We start from the raw sequence: 17,611 nt of genomic DNA, 5'->3' as shown, positions 1-17,611 counted from the left end.
AGATCCATACCTGATCCGACCCTCATCAGGAGTTCCGAGACCAACCCAACCTGGGCTGCCCGTGCGAGAAATGCACGTCCTGCTGTAAAATTAAATCACACTTAATATTTGTTTTATTTCATTTTCTAGCAGTCATTGGTGCTATTGCGACACATGAGGGGGATAATTAGTGGGTCAAAGGTGTATTATTACATGACCTCTATTGTTCCAGCAAAACAGAGAATAGGCCAAGGCTCTGTGGAACCAAGGGTGCTGGAAGATCGGTGGTGGACCCGTGTTAAATTCCTGCAATTCTTACACAGAAACGTGCCCCCTCTCTCCACACTCTTACCTGATATGAATGCATGGTTCAAATATCCACTGGTCCTTAAACTTATAGCAGGTCAGGTGGCTATTCAGTGAATGCTGTACTTGTGCCTTCATTTGTGAATTATCACAGGCGGCAAATGCAAAATCCTTACCTATGAAGCCTTTAGTGAAGTGGATAAAGGCCTCAGCAGCAAACTGGCCTCAAATAACAAACCCCACCCCCCAGCATAGCTTTGAGAATCTTTGACAGAAGACAAAACTGAGGGGTGGAGCTTTGGTCTCTGTCCAATCTGTTAATGAATTTAAGAGTTCATATAAGTGTTTGTCATGCAGGCACATTAACAAGTATGACAATTGCTGCCATAATTTAAAAAAAAAGATTATTTAACAGCAAATAAAAAATCATTAAAATCTCACAAATCATTAATCTTCATATAAAAACATCAAAGCGCAAATATTTAACTGTCCAATTCTGCACACCGAGAATCCCATTTAAATCAATGGATTCCTGACCCATCACCAAGCTTGACCTGACATTAGATCAGAGCTGCCTCCTCTGTGTGATGTTGAGAAGCCTCGGCCAGACTGCCACTGGACTGCACATGGGGTGTGTCCAAGGGGAACACACCACACTTGTGCTGTGGCATCAGACACTCAGATTCCTGATTTCAGGTCCAATATGCTTTCAGTCAATAATATTTACGTCCTTGCATTTATCATCTATTACATGCTGTAAAGGCTAAATCTTTGCTTGGAACTGCATATTCAGCTGTACGATAGATTTTGCTCATTGTTACTAATACACCTCTTTTGGGGGCTTATGTGCAGCTTTACGACAATGATGTACTGCCTGTTAATCAGACTTTTACAGAGTGAGGACAATCATTTATCCATACTATTCAAATCTTTACCACGTTATCAATTAAGCTCCAAGCTTTAGATATCAATTACAATTAATTATATCATTCAATTTTCTGAATGAAGCAAGCTGGCATTATTGTATACAAAACTAGTATATTTGTATTTGAGATTATTTTGCAATTATACATTGCAATGATACGTTGGTAAACCTATTTTGGAATGCATTTCATATTGTGAACACATTCAATATATCAATTTTAATTTTAATGAAGTACTATATGTACAAAATAAAATAAAACAAGTGTGAATTATCTAATCTCTGAAATCAGACAGCATTTATAAACCTTTCTGCTGTTAATTTTATTGATTATACATAATAAAGCAGGAACGAGAAAAGAATATTCAGCCATTTAGTTCATACTGTCGTTAGGCATTACATATGAGACCACACTCCATTTGTCATTCACTTCATTCTAACACCAAGTTATTATCATTCCATCTCGTGATAAATCTTCCATTTTTTAATTGAGCCATAAATGTGTACTTCACTCCTGATTGCTCTTCATTCTATACATACCATAAACAAGGCAATGGATGAAATGTGATTTGGTTAGATGTGCACATTATTTAGCAAGTTATTACACTTCAATAAATTGTGTAACATTTAATGTAAATCCTTTGTTGTGTCACGTTATTCCGAACAACAAAGCCAAACAATTACTTCAGGGCCAAAAAATTCTAGAGTGCAATTTGAATAGTTCTATATCTGGCAGACATAGAACAGAGAACAGTTCAGCACAGGAAACAAAAGTAGCCAAAGTAGAAATTAGATTTCCGATAGTTGACTGTTGACTCATATCTCTGATATGTATGAGGTGATAACAGGATAACAAACTAAACTAAGACCACAAGAGTCAGGATGTCATGACACTGCGTTATACGACTTTGGTTAGGCCGCATTGGGAATATTTCATGCAGTTCTGATCACCCCATTGCATAAAGTATGTGGAGGCATTGAAAAGGGTACAGAGGAGGTTTACCAGAATAATCCCTGGATATGGGAGGTATTAGCTATAGAGAGAGGTTGGACAGACTTGGATTGTTTTCTCTGGAATGCCGGAGGTTGAAGGAAGACCTGAGAGAAGTACGGAAAATTATGAATGACACAAATATGTAGAAAGTCAGAACCTCTCTCCCAAGATGGAAAAATCAAATACAAGAGGGCATAACTTTAAGGGGGGCAAAGTTGAATGGAGTTGTGTGGGGCAACTTTTTTACACTGAATGTGATGAGTGCCTAGAACATGCTACCTGGGTTGGTGGTTGAGGCAAATACAATAATGGCATTCAAGAGTCTTTTGGATAACCACATGGACATGCTGGGAATGAAGGGATATGATTTAAGCACAGGTAGATGGGCTTGGCATCATGTTTGGCACTAACATTGTGGACCAATGGGCCTGTTGTTGGGCTGCACTGTTCTGTGTTCTGCGTAAACTATTATTATTTGACTTTGGTATTATCAGCTGAAGCACCAAGCTAAAGGTGTTTCAAAGTTTCATTGAGCCAATTGTTTATTTGTTAAATTTTATCAACACTTACGGTATGTATCAAGACAATCCTATATATATACATATATATACCAATACCTTGTGTGTGGCTGCTGCCTAAATAGATACTTTTCTATTGCAGTTGAATAAGTATTGCACCTATAATTAAGAATACTGGTGAAGGCATCTGCATCGTATAGCTGTCTCTTTCAGAGCACTATTTAAATTTTTCAATTACATTGAAATGCTACATTTCCCATTATTGGGTGAGGATTTCTTCTCTGGCAAGGTTGTGTACTCATTCTTTATAAACATGTTTATTATTTTTGCTTCACTGATTACACAGTTGAATGCTTTCCCACTGTTCTTCCTTGGGATTCTGTAAAATTATTTTTGCCTTTTAAAAGTCGCTTCCATTTTTTATTTACAGTGGAAGACAAAGCACAAATTCACAAACCATGCCATTGTCCAAATGGAAATATGGAATGCTCAGAGGCTCTGATGTTTGCACCATGTCCACAAGGAGTCAGCGCATGGAAGCTGTAGGACAATATGGTTCGCCACCTCCTTGTGCCATTACTTTCCTGAGTATCTGTTGAGTCTTGCTCTCCTTCTCCATACATCACAAGTGGCCAAGCTCGGTGCTGTGATCACTGTCCTGGCTTTCATCATTCGATAGAATGTCCCCAGCATGATGACCACCGGATGTGGCAATCCCAGAGAGCTCGGAAGGCAGTAAAGTCCCTTTCTTCACATTAACCAGTTCTTTTTCCCTTGCAACAGCTCCCTGTTGACCTCCTTTAACCCGCTTCCATTTCATCCTCCGGTTCTGAAACCACACCTTCACCTGAAATAAATCAGAGACAGTTGTCATTTGTAAGGATGTAAACTCCGGTTATGCATTTTGCTAGCGATGAAGGAGATGCATCAACAATGAAAAAAGTATTTAGACAAACCTTTTATGCTTTTAAACCAACATATGTTGACATGCATCATTCTACAGTTCATTAATAACAGATTAAAAAATGTAAGAAAAATAATTAATGCTCATGCTATTTTCCATTAGCAAACCAAAATAAAACCCTAAGCACTTTATGAGGAAGACAGTTGGATTTTAAGGAAAAAAGTGTGCATGCACTTTCTGAAGTAAGTAATTGATAGGTTTTGTAGTATAGCTAGTTAGATATGAAACTTACATCGACCTGAGACCAATGTGCAAAAATATCTCTGACTAATCGGATCGAAGGTTTCCTGTGCAAAACAACCCATCTGAAGGCATCACAGCTCTTTTTCGTTCATGAAATGCATAGCATGAAGCAGTGAAGAAGTCACATCTCATCTTCCATGTCACTCACAGAGATCTCACATAAACTTAACCTCTCACTCCTCCATTCTAAGGTCCTCACATGCTTCAAGAAGACAACTATCAACGGTGTCTACCAAAGAAAGGTAAGGTGGCGCGCCTTAATGAATACCATCCAGTGGCTCTGGCATACTCCATTATGAAGTGCTCTGAGAGACTGGTGATGGTGTGCATTAACTCCAGCCTCCCAGCCAGAGTTGATCCATTGCAGTTTGCTTATTGTCACAACAGGTCCAAAACAGATGCCATCTCACTGGCCCTAAACTCATCTGTGGAACACATAGACAACAAGGACTCCTACACTAGATTCCTATTTATTGACTGTAACTCTGCCTTCAACATCAAACTGTTATCCCAACTCACCTGAGCAACAGCACCACCACCAACCCTCGCACATCCTGCCATTGGATTCTCAACATTCTGACCCACAGATCGCGATCAGTAAGAATAGGTGACAACACCCCCAAATAGTTGGGAGCTTAAAGTCTGTGGCATTAATATTACCATTGATCTGTTGTGGACCAACCACATTGTTGTGACAGCCAAGGATGTACACCAACGCCTCTACCTCCTGCGGAGACTGAGGACATTTGGCATGAGTCCAATGATTTTTTCAAATCTCTGCAGATGCACTACAGAAAGAATACTGCCAGGTTGCAACTGAGCTTGGTTTGGAAATAGCTCTGCCCAAGTCTGCAAGAAATTGAAGAGAGTTTGAGCTGTAGCCAAGTCCATCACGCAGCCCAGACTTCCCAATATTGACTCCATCTACACCACACTGGCTCAGAAAAGCACCTAACATAATCAAAGGCGTACCACCCTGGTTATTTCTTCTTTCCCCTGCTCCTGTATACCAAAAGGTACAGAAGCTTTAAAGAGCACACCACCAGCCTCAGGAACATCTTATTCCCCTCCGTTAACAACCTCTGAACAGTCCTTCCATAAGCTTGGCTACTCAATGATTTGTTATTATGCAGTCAAGGGAGAGTTAGATATATAGCTCTTCGCAGGGCCGGCCTTAAGCCGATTGGACCGATTGCTCCCAATTGGGCCCCGCGGCTAAGGGGGCCCCGCACTAGAGTTATCAAAAGATCCTAGAGCTGTGAGAGGCATAACTGAACCAGCGTTGTTTTCATCCGTCTGTCCACACGTTCGCTCGCTCTTGGTGCCGGCGCTTCTCCCCACCGACCGACCGACCGACCGACCACACACACACACACACACACACACACACACACACACACACACACACACACACACACACACACACACACACACACACACACCATGTCCGGCAGATCGGTGCGGGCCGAGACCAGGAGCATCTTTGAGGAGCAGGGCGAAGGATGACATCAAACGGGTCATGGGAGCTATCGAAAAAGTACGGAAATGGTAAGGGGAAAATTTAAAAAAAACCCAGAGGATTTCCTGAAAACCTGGTGGATTTTTTCAAAGGAAAAAAAACCCGATGGTTACCAAAAGAAGGGGGGGGGGGGGTTGGCGATCGCTTCCTCGGGAAGATCTACCCCGGGTGGAGGGGGGAGAGAGGGGTGGAGAGAGAGCAGAGGGGTGGAGGGGGAAGAAAGGGATAGATGGGGAGGGGGTGTGAGGGGGGATGGAGAAGGGGGAGGTGGGTCGTTCCCTCACGGTCCCAGGGTCCCAGTCACCGTGCTTCACGCACACAGCCCCGGCTCCACCCCTCTCACTCCCCGGGAAGACGCGGTGAACACTACAGGGAGGGCCGGGCCGGGGATTGGAGCAATGTTTACAAACCTCGGCCGCAGCTCACACCCCTCCGCCCGGACCCCGGCATCCGTTCCCGCCGCCGGCCCTCTCCCTCCCTTCTCTCATTCCCTTCCCTTCTTCCCTCCCTCCATTCTCTCCTTCCCTCCGTCCTTCCTCTCTCTCTTTTCCCTTCTCTCCTTCCTTCCCTCCCTTCTTTCTCTCCTTCCCTCCCTTCTTTCTCTACTTAAATCTCTCCCTTCTCTCCTTCCTCTCCCTCCCTCCCTTTTCTCCTTCCCTCCCACACACACAGTAGCGGACTGGGTATAAAAATATTGGTTGCCAGGAGACAAAGGGGGCCCACTTCATCAGGGGTCCACTTGATATAGGGGGGCCACTTCATCAGGGGCCCACTTGCCATCGAGCAAGCTGACACCCTGGCCAGTCCGCCACTGCACACACACACACATAACGCACAGACAACTAACACACACATCACGCACAAACAACTAACATACACACAACTAAGACACACACACACACACACACACACACACAACTAAGTTTAGATGGGGTAGAAGCCCAAAGGCTAGGATGGGGCTAAAGCCCAAAAATTAATGCCTGAACTGTTTTTTCGCCAATAGTTATTGGTTTTCCAGGATCTAGTTTTTTTTTTCATTTCACAGGCACTAAAACAAGTGGTATTGTAACTATGTACTTCTCACAGGTGATCTACACATTTTGTTTGTTACTTGTATGCTTACATGTATGCAATTTTATATTAAAATGTAGCTTAGATCAGTTTGGTCCATTAACTCGCAGGCACTTTTTAAGCGCACATTTTGATTACTTTCCATTCTACCATAGAGATATGAAGTCTCTAATATACTTTATTTGTATTTCTATGATTCTATAGACCTTGGCTGGGAACCTGGGGCTCACCAAAATTGTTCCCAATTGGGCCCCGCACCTCCTAAGGCCGGCCCTGGCTCTTCGGGCTAACGGAATCAAGGGATATGGGGAGAAAGCAGGAATGGGATACTGATTTTGAATGATCAGCCATGATCATGTTGCATGGTGATGCTGACTCAAAGGGCTGCATGGCCTCCTCCTGCATCTATTTTCTATGTTTCCATGTTCCTATATTTCTGTGTTGTTATCTCATGTACTGAGGTACAGTGAAATTATTTTTTGCATACATTTCAGTAAATTATTACTATACTTAAGCACAATCCCAGATTATGAACAAAGTGTATTGAAATAGCCCACTGAGACCATGTACAAGAGATGCCTGGTTTTGGTGCCATTTTCAAAGTCAAAGCTGCAGCTGGCCATTAGGGGCCGTTGTCCTGATGGCATTGCAGGGTCGGCCTGGCCAAATGGAGCTGTATGTGTCCTCTACCGCTGCTCCACCATTCTGTGCTGTTGCAGGCCACATCCGGAGTGTGTGCTCAGTCACCTGGAGTGACGCCCAATCCAGTCGAGCCCAAACCTGCTGAAGGGCCTCCAGTCATTCCCATGATCTGGATCGACCTGCAAACCTTTGTCTCTCGACTCGCTCGTCTAGCATTCAGCCTTTGTGGTCCTGGGGCGCCTCCCGCAGCCAGCCTTGAGGGAGCGGAAGGTAAGATCCCGGTTCCTCTTAGCAGCCCCTTGTTCTTATCCTGACCAACGGCAATCCTTTACCGACCCCCTCCTCCCCGGTTCTCTGGTCCTTGGAGATAAACATGTGCCTCTTCAGGTGGATTTCCTGGTTCCACAGCCTGCTGGTGGGGGGTAAGTTAGGCACGACAGTCTTCTGCCATGCGCCACGACGCTGCCTGACCCGCTGAATTACTCCAGCACATTGTGTCATTTTTTGTGAACCAACACCTGCAGTGTTAGAGGAACTCAACGGGTCAGACAGCATCTGTGGAGGGAATGGATAGGTGATGTGTTGGGTTAGGACCCTTCTCCATTCACTTCTACCCCTTTGTGGATATTGGAATTTCTCTATGGAAATTATACACTACTATGCTGAGAACTATATTCTGCACTCTGTATCTCTCCTTTGGCTCTATCTATTGTACATGAGTTTGATTAGATTGTATTTAGGTATGGTATATCTGATCTGTTTGGATAGCATGCATAACAAAGCTTTTCATTGTACCTCGGTACACGTGATTATAGTAAACCTATATCTAAACCTAAACTATTACCTTTACAGAAAATAGCACTTCACTCAATGGAATACTCCCTGAACTTAGAATTGGGCACACTATTGGGATGCAGGAATGTAGCTAACAATGCTAAATACCAACCAAGAAATGCTTATAGCTGCAAACTGGGTTCCAGAAGTATACCTTGGGTACGCAAGCAAAGAATTTCACTGTGCTTTGTCACATGTGACAATAAAGTATTCCAATATTCCATGGTTAACATAAATCAGATTTATTAGCGAATTATACATTAAAGATAAAACTAAAAATATATATAGCAACATTACAAAACTTAATCCTTCCTGGGCAAGACAGTATTAGAAAGGTCTGAAGACCTCAAAGAGCATGCATTATAGATTTGGTTAAAATATTCCCATGGACAAGAAACTTCAGTTCTCTCTAAAGCAGAGAAGTGACAGGTGGGACATAAGAAGATAAACAAAAATGCTGGAAAAACTCAGCGGGTGAGGCAGCATCTGTGGAGCAAAGGAAATAGGCTTTATAGAAATATGGAGCAAAGGAAACAGTGAGACATAAGATGAATGTTCAAATTTATTGTAGGGTTTTGATAAATTAGATGAGACGTTTTATTTCCACAAGCTTATAAAGTTTGAAGCAAGACACTGTTTTAGCAGAATTGACAAAAAAAAAAGTGAAAGATGTAGAAACAAGGAATTGCAGATGCTGGTTTACACAAAAGCACACAAATGCTGGAGCAGTTCAGAAGGGCAGTCTGGAGAACATAGATGTGTGACGTTTTGGGTCGGGACCCTTTTTCAGATGGTGATGATGAAAGATGAGGAGAATATTTCTAATTAATTTGTCCTTGAATCTGTTGCTTTAAAGGGTAATGGAAGAATAGTCACAAATAAATGCCAAAACATGATTGTTCATTGAGCTCATCATACTGCAGATATTCCATCAAATGGTGAAAGCCAGGACAGTGGTCCAGCCCTATCATCCAGCTCATTGGAGATCTTTAATCGGACTTTACTGGACTTTATCTTGCGCTAATAGTTATTCCCTTTATCCTGTATCTGTACAGAATGGATGGCTTCATTGTAATCATGTATAGTCTTTCCGCTGACTGGATCGCACACAACAAAAGAGTTCACCATGGTACCTCGGTACACATGACAATAAACTAAACAAGACAGTGATCACAGCACCGAGCTTGGTTACTTGTGGTGGATGGAGAATAGAGAGCAAGTCTCAACAAATACTCAGGAAAGGTACTGACACAAGGCGGAAGCGTGCTTAAAAAGAAAACATTTACAGTGTTTGTAAAATAAGAATGGGGGAACGTTGCTCAGTCTCAATGGTTTAAATAAGTTTCAGTTGAATAATTAATCTTTGTAAATGGGATATCAGTGAGACATTTTATATATATGCAGTAGTTATTTGCAAATATTTATCCTCTCTCAAAGAAACATTTCACTAAACTGGTCTTACATGCTTTCCCGATCAATGATGGGGAAAGAACACCTGATGGTTACAAACAAACTAAGTTTATTAAATTACGGTGGAATAGTGTGAGAGGATTAGTAATGGATTTAATAATTCACAAGTTTTATGGCCTGTTGCCTGTTGGGTCTTTATTATATCAGGATTGAGCTCATCTCAGATGTCTCTGGGAAGAAAGGTTTGTTTTGTCCTACAGGCTGCATGATCTAAAGCATCGTGATTTATTAGTCTTTCCAAGTGAGCCCAATTATTTTCCAAAGCACCTAATAGTGTTTGTAACTGAGCTTGTTTGTGTGCAAAGTACTTATGATACAGAGTCATTATATATCATAACAAGTACTTTAATCTGAATACATACAGAGACCATCAAAATGGGTACTGTAGGCACCGAATCGCAAGGTAAAACTAAAAAGCATCATGGCTGCCCGCATGCCACAAGGTGGTGGTGTGGAAACCCTGACATGGAGTATGGATCAGGTCATCAACAGCAAAACCAGACACGGATCAAATCAGCAATACTGTTTGATCTACAGTTTGCTCGACATAGGACTGTTAACAGACAAACTCCATTGTAGCTGAAAAGCCTGTTTTAACCATTAAATTACAATAACCCATATCATGAAAGGAATATTAATGTGATTTTAAATTACTGCAAAGTTTTTTTCCCTTACAAATTAAGGGCATTCCTAAGTAATTATGATCTACGTAGAAAATCCTGTAGGATTACACAAGGGAACCAAATGTAGTTATCAGCTATTTCTAGATCTCAAGCCAGTAATTCCTGATGTAAAACGAAACTGCCTGCTTGATATTGGCCAACATGGCACAGGGCCGAGCATCTGTTGGTCTCATCAGTCTCTGTGACGCTTCTACTGTTGCAGGGGAGGATGCATGTCATTGGGCAACCACTGGATCACTGAGGTCAATCTTCGAGGTCACTTTGTACTGATGATGCTTTCATCTGGAGCTCTGAATTGATTGCTTTTCTAAAATACTGAAAATGTATTATTTTCTTTGCAATTGAGCTGATCTGACAAGTTATTAACTAATCAATTGTTTTATCAAACTGCTGGATGGCATTTGGTGATGCACTGGTTAAGTTACTGAACTAGTAGCTGGAATTCTGAACCACTGTTTCATGGTTAAACACCACAGTGGCAGCTGGGGAATTTAAATTTAAGTAATTTAATTTAAAAATCTGAAATCTATTGAGAAAGCTGTTCTCAGTAATGGTAATGATCAGGATAGGCTTTCAGATTACCATAACAACCCATCTGGTTCATTAAAGTCCGTCCTAGGATAAAATCTGCCATGTATATCGAAGTTGGCCGAAATATGCTTCCTCAATTCAGGAGCCAGCAGGTTCGAGCAAAAAAAATGCCAGTATTCCCAAAGATGCCCCTAAGCAGTAAATGAATAAATAAAGTCCCTAAATAAAGGTGCACATTCACTGCCATACAGATGGTCTGGATGCAATTTGAAGAAAGGAGTAGAATTGAAGCCAATAAAGTGCAAGCATGAAATTAAAAGCAGAAAGGAAAATTTTCTCCACATTCAATCACAATAAAAGTATTCCCCATTCCAGCTTGAGCTGTTTTTCACTACCAGTTATTCCCCAGCAACACTCCTGCTCCCCAAGCTTCTTCCAGGACTACTTTAGTAACCCATGAATAAAATAAGTTTCTGAAGATGGCTTTCCTTGGTTCATTCTTTAATGCTATCCCCTCATTCCTGTGAATGTGCTCACCTTCTGCATGGCACCTGCCTTTAGATTGCACGGCCAAGCAGCAAAGTTGAGAGAAGTGATCAGGATTTGCTAACCTTCGCAATTAAATACATTTCAGTCATAAATCAGCAAAGTTGTCAAACTGCCAAATACACAGAGCTGGAATTTTTTCAGGGTTTCTTCCTAATGACTTCCATAAAATTCATGGGAAATTCCCAAGGAAATGCTCTGTGATGATCAATGCAGAATGATGGATGATGCCAGCCATATTCTTGCTTCTTTATGATTGTTGGAAATTCTCACCCAGCATTTTCATCAGAAGGAATGCCGTTGTTCTGGAGAGTGGCTCAGCATCACATTCTCAGGGTCAATTTGGAATGGAGAATGAATATATTAGCCTTAACAATGTCCCCAAATTCATTAAATTAAAATTGATTGGGATGGGACTTTGGTATTAGCAGTATTCACTCCATAGATAACAGATTTAATGTCTTAGGTGGAGTCCACCCATAGAGATCTGAAAGCCCTGTTTCTTATTTATTTTTTATTGACCATTGTCTGGATTGGGGAGCTTTTAAAGTAGGATGGAGTAAGAAGACAATGAAAGATAGATCAATTAACATGACCTGAACTGTACTAAGAATGCTGAATTTGTTATTATGGAAATGGTAAGAAGGTGCATTGAAAATAATGGAAGAATTGGATGATGTCCACATGGATTTATGAAAGGAAAGTCAACTTTGACAAATCTGTTAAAGTCTTTTGAGGCTGTAACCAGCAGTGCATAAGGCCAAACCAGTTGATGTGGCGTACATTTGTATTTATAGCAGACCTTCAAAAGCAGAAAAAATATATTTGGTTAATATTGTGGCATAGACTGGTTAAAAGTGAGTCAAAATAAATGGGCTATTGTCAAATTGTGAGTGTGTGATTATAGGATGCATTAGATATGGCGCAGGAGCCCGATATGTTCATAATTTACATCAATGATTTGAATGTGTTGACAAAGTGTAACATATCCAAGATTTCGGATATCAAGCTGGATTAGGAGGATGCTCAAGGGTTCAGGAAGATATGAATAAGTTATGTGTGCAGACGAGGTCATAATATTTGCAATATAACATGGAAACACCCAACCTATGGAAGGATGGACGGGTGACAGAGGAAATGCAGCAAAAGTTCACTGGATGACAATAGACAATAGGGTGCATTCGGCCCTTCGAGCCAGCACAGCCATTCAATGTGATCATGGCTGATCATCCCCAATCAGTGGGCCAAATGTAGGCAAATGGAACTAGCTTAGATACTTTGGTCATGACCAGGTGGGGGCGAAGGGCTAGTTTCCGTGCTAAATAACTCTATGCTATGATTCTCTTGAGACACAAAAGACTTCAGATGCTGTAAATAAACTGCTGAGGGATAACTAATCCTGATGCAGGGTCTTGAATCAAAACATCAACTATCCCTCTGCCTCCACAGATGCCACCTGACCCTCAAACCACTTTGTCTATTGATCTGTATTGTCTTGAGTCTAGAAGAGTGATTTAATATCTACTGAATGGCAGAACAGACATGAGAGGTCAAATAGCCTACTCCTTTCTCTTTATCTTACATTTTATGTTATGTAATGGTTGACGAGAGAGAAACACACATCATACATTCTCTCTCCCACATGCTGCAAAATAATACCTACAGAACTCTCCAAATAGTGCTGCTGCCTCACAGCTCCAGTAACCTGGAGTCCTGAACTCCAGTGCAATCCATGTGGTTTTCATTATCTTCCTGTGCATTTCTCTAGTTATCTCCTCTTCCCCAAGATATCATGGATGGTAGGTTAATTACCAGTGGATAGTTGCGGACATAGCCAGACTATCGGACAAACCAGCCTCCCTTCTATCGACTCTATCTACACTTCAGCTGCCTTGGCAAGGCTGCCAGCATAATCAAGGACCAGTCTCACCCTGGTCACTCCATTTTCTCCCCTCGCCCATCAGGCAGGAGATCCGGAAATTTGAAAATGCATACCTCCAGACTCAGGAACAGTTTCTTCCCAGCTGTTATCTGGCAACTGAACGGTCCTCTCATCAGCTGGAGTGTGATCCTGACCTCCCATCTACCACATTGGAGACCTTTGAACTTTCTTTAATCAGACTTTATCGGACCTCAATGTACTGTAATATTTTTTCACTAAATGTTGTACTTTGTACTTTGTATCTTTGTACTGTGGATGGCTTGATTGTATTCATGTATAGTCTTTTTCTTGACTGGATAGCATGCAAACAAAACCTTCGTACCGTACCTCAGTACATGTGACAATAATAAATGAAACTAACCTAAACTAAATGTACCTCTGATATTGTTGGATGGGTAGGAGAATCAGGATGGAATTGATGGTCTTGTGAGTGCAAATAGGTCACTGTAAAGTAATTAGTATGACTATGATGGAATTGCTCTGGAGCCATCATGGACTCGATTCACTGAATGGCCATCTTTTAAGTCATCAGAAAACATAAAATAGGAAATGCGTACTTGTCAAGTGTGCAGAGGTAGATGTCACATGCAAAAAGGATCAGATGACATTGTGACACTTAGGTGTAAGCCATTGTGCAGGCTGAGATACAAGGAGGTTTTTCACTGTTGGCTTAATGTATGTGGCGCTAAGTTCCAGGAGAATTCAGTCCCTTTTGAGGGGGAAAAAAGGGCAAACTTCAAGGACAAATTATAGATAAAAAAAGACTAATGTATGAAAGTTATTAGATCCAAAGCAATTATAAAAAAAAGTTGCTGTATTTGTATCCAAATCATTACTGCTCTATTTACAGTTGCACTAACCTATTAATGAGTTGACAAATCAATTAAACTGGCAGAAAAATTAATTTGTTTTATAGTTTTGTGCTCTTATGAAGTACTGCTCAACACAATTTGCAAAGTATAACTGCTCACTTCTGTGTTCGATTGATTACTATAGTGAAATATAAATCTAACATAATTTTCCAATTAAAAGTCAATAAAAAATGTAAGCTTGTATGTTTTATACAGCTTTCTTATATTATGGTTTAGAGGAGAGTGCTCTGGATTAGCTAGTATTTCTACACCAGCATAATATGAAAGATTGATGTTTTAATTCACCTGTTGTAGAATATCAAATGCTTCTTCTATTTCCTTAGTCGACAAGTTGCTTCATATTTATGTCTTGCAGAATGATGAATAAGCTGTTGCTTAAAAAGGTAGCCAATGAATAGTTATTAGTTGAGACCTCTGCTCTCTCAATGGGAGCAGGCTTTGACAACTTGATTACTTTTTATTAAATGCCAAGCTATGCTGCAGCTTATGGGTGGAAGAATGCGTCATTTAGAAAACGGCAAATTTTTGATTGTATAACGAATTGTTAAAATGTAAACATTTCAATGAACATGCCCCATACTTCAAACAATTAATTTTCCAAAGTTGTTTATGAGGAAGATTTCCAAGGTATACAGGGGAGGGGGGGGGGGGGGGAGCAGAGAAATGGACAGAGAAATGGCAGATAGAGTTTAATCCGAGCAAGTGTGAGATGTTACATTTTAAGAAGTCGAATGTAAAGGGAAAATATACAATTAATGGGAAGACTCTCAACAGCATTGATGTACAGAGGGATCTAGGGGTCCAAGTCCATAGCTCCCTGAAAGTGATAACACAAGTAGATAGAGTGGTAAAGGAGGCATATGGTATGGTTGCCTTCATAGATTCATACTGCACGGAAACAGGCCCTTCGGCCCAACTTGTCCATGTTGACCAAGATGCTAGTCCTACCTGCCTGTATTCGACCTATACCCCTGACATTTTATATCCATACCACAGTCATGACACTGTTTATGTGTCAAAAAATCATGTTGCAAATTGTTATATGACTTTGGTTAGGCCACATTTGGAGTATTGTGTGCAGTTCTGCTCGCCACATTACAGAAAGTATGTGGAGGCTTTGGAGAGGGTTCAGTAGAGGTTTACCAAAATGCTTCCTGGATTAGAGAGTATTACCTATAAAAAGAGGTTAGCCAGCTTGAATTGTTTTCTCTGGAGTGTCAAAGTCTGAGGGGAGATTTTACAGCAGTATGTAAGATTATGAGAGGCATAGTTAGGATAAACAGAACATTTTTTCCCAAGTTAGAAATGCTAAAGACAAGAGGGCATAACTTTAAGGTGAGAAGGGCAAAGTTTAATGGAATTGTGCGGGGCTAATTTTTTATGCACAGAATGGTGGGCACCTGGAAGGCACTGCCAGGGATAGTAGCGGAGGGAGATATGGTGGGGGCATTTTAAAGTATTTTTGGACAGGCACATGGATATGAAAGGAAAAGAGGGGTATGGATTTGTGCAGGCAGATGAGATTAGTTTAACGGCATCATGTTTGGCATGGACATTGAGGGGACGAAGGGCCTATTCCTGTGCTGTACTGCTCTATGATCTATAAATTATGTTCTTTCCAATTATTGTCATGAGGAAATTAAAGAGAGCATTTGTATGATTCAAGGCATCACGTTTTGAATCCTTTGGTTTGCATCTATTATTTTGAATCTATCTCATAAAAATAATTAATATGACGCAGCGATATTTTCTAGATCCCAAGGTTAAATAATTAGGGCATATTTTCCACTTTTGCTCTCAGTTTCCGTTTCACCGGGAAAGGAAAGGCAGTTTGGAAGTAATCAAGCAGGAATAGTTTGGTCAGAAGATTTGTGTGTCACTGATTGGAACACTGCAAAAGAGGGTCACCTGCAGTGTACGTAAGTGGTTCAGGCCATCATAGGATTGAGAAACAACCCTAAAAAGTCATAAACAGGCCAGAGAACTACACCAGGGTGAGATATCCTGGAATATAGAGGAGTGCATGACAGTGTGCAGTTAATAATCTGTTCAGACAGCATTTACGCTCCCGCCTAATGAAAAGACAGCTGTTCACCATGACATGAATTCACAAGCAGTGGAGGCAAAAGGCTTAGTATGCATCCCAATGGTGAGGCAGTTTCATTTGAGTCCAGCCTACATAATACTGAGATGAAGGATAAGTTCCAGGGAAGAGCCCTCTGTCAACAAGGTTGTTGTCATTACAGAATTGCTGAATGCACATTATCAAGCACTGATTGAGTAGATGTTTGAAGAGAGGACTACATCATGAGGTGGAGGTTGTACAAAGGCAACAAAGATCCGAACAAGCATGTCACAGTGTGTTTACATTTACTGAGGTAGCCCAGTGCAGTGCAGTGCAGCATGACTACAACAAGAGACACAGCAAATGTTACAGGGAACCTGACAACAAAATGCAGAAAGGGAAAGTGAGAGAAGACAATTTTATCATTTCAAAAAGGTCAACAGTAAATGAGATAGGTCTAGAATCTGCAAGACATCTGAGTGGAATGCAATATAGTATTACTTACACTGCAACAGCAAAGGGACTAATTCTGAAGAAACACCAAAGAGAAATTGCAGCAATTGAGCTTGTGGCCTCTCCAATTTATGAAAGACAATGTATAATTATGGCTACTATGGTAATTGATAGGTGTTATCAGCTTTTTGTTACAGTTTGTATTCACAGTTGATATTGATCAAATATGTCATACAATATTCCTAAAGTGATGAATGGTTATGAAGACAACTATGTTAATGTTAGAATTACAGAACAGGATGTGAAACCAGATGTACATAAAGCCCACCTCGAGAAGTAATCCACTAAAGAGGCCTCAAACAAATCTTCGGCCTAAAGTGTATTTGAGGCACAAGCCATCGACATCTTTTTTGGGTGTAAATTATACCAGTGTGGAATTGGGGGAGGGAGCAGTGCTTTTTATTAGCTTAAAATGAACACCCTCTTCCTGTCCAGTGCACTGAAAAGTATGGAGCCTGTTTCACACCCAACTGACAGCTGCAACACCCTATCTTTCCAGCATCCAAAACTTACAAGAAACTGCAGATGCTGGTATCTTGAGCTAAACACAAGGTGCTAGAGCACCTCAGCAGGGCAGGTAGCATCAGTGGAGGAAATTAACACATGACATTCTGGGCTCCAAGGGGGTTCTATTACTTCCCAGAGAGCTCAGCCATATAATTACACATCGGGCAGAGCCAGCACAAGCCATAGTATTAGATGCTTGGACCACTTACTGGCATGCCCACATGAACAGCATTACTGCACCTGAGGAAATATTTAAGGTAAACCTCTTACAGTTGTGATTGCACAACAGAGGATGATGAGGGAAACTTCAATGCCAGCATTTGACCAGTGATTACTACAACATTGTACTGAAGAGTAAAATGATCCTCATTCTGTAAATGATTCTGATCAAAAATATCCTCAGATTATGTCCCATATCGGATTTACTGATTTGCTTCTTGCTCTCCAGCTGCTGGCTAGGGCAGCTCTCTCCCTCTCCCTCTCCCTCTCC

At 41.2% G+C, this 17,611-nt stretch overlaps 1 protein-coding gene across 1 annotated transcript in view; it reads right to left on the bottom strand.

Annotated features, from left to right (window-relative positions):
* Positions 1 to 1,505: 1,505 nt before the first annotated feature.
* meox2 (mesenchyme homeobox 2) overlaps positions 1,506 to 17,611 on the bottom strand; it is a 42,855-nt gene continuing 26,749 nt past the window's right edge. Inside the window, exon 3 of the mRNA XM_033045558.1 lies at positions 1,506 to 3,566. Within this exon, the coding sequence (XP_032901449.1) occupies positions 3,342 to 3,566 (225 nt within the window). The 3' untranslated portion in view covers positions 1,506 to 3,341. The remainder of the gene's footprint in view (positions 3,567 to 17,611) is intronic.

The sequence above is a fragment of the Amblyraja radiata genome, chromosome 2 (genome assembly GCF_010909765.2).
Source record: "Amblyraja radiata isolate CabotCenter1 chromosome 2, sAmbRad1.1.pri, whole genome shotgun sequence".
Taxonomy (NCBI): Eukaryota; Metazoa; Chordata; class Chondrichthyes; order Rajiformes; family Rajidae; genus Amblyraja; species Amblyraja radiata.
The sequence above is the reverse complement of the archived record's forward strand: the minus strand, read 5'-3'. Positions and strand labels throughout refer to the sequence as shown.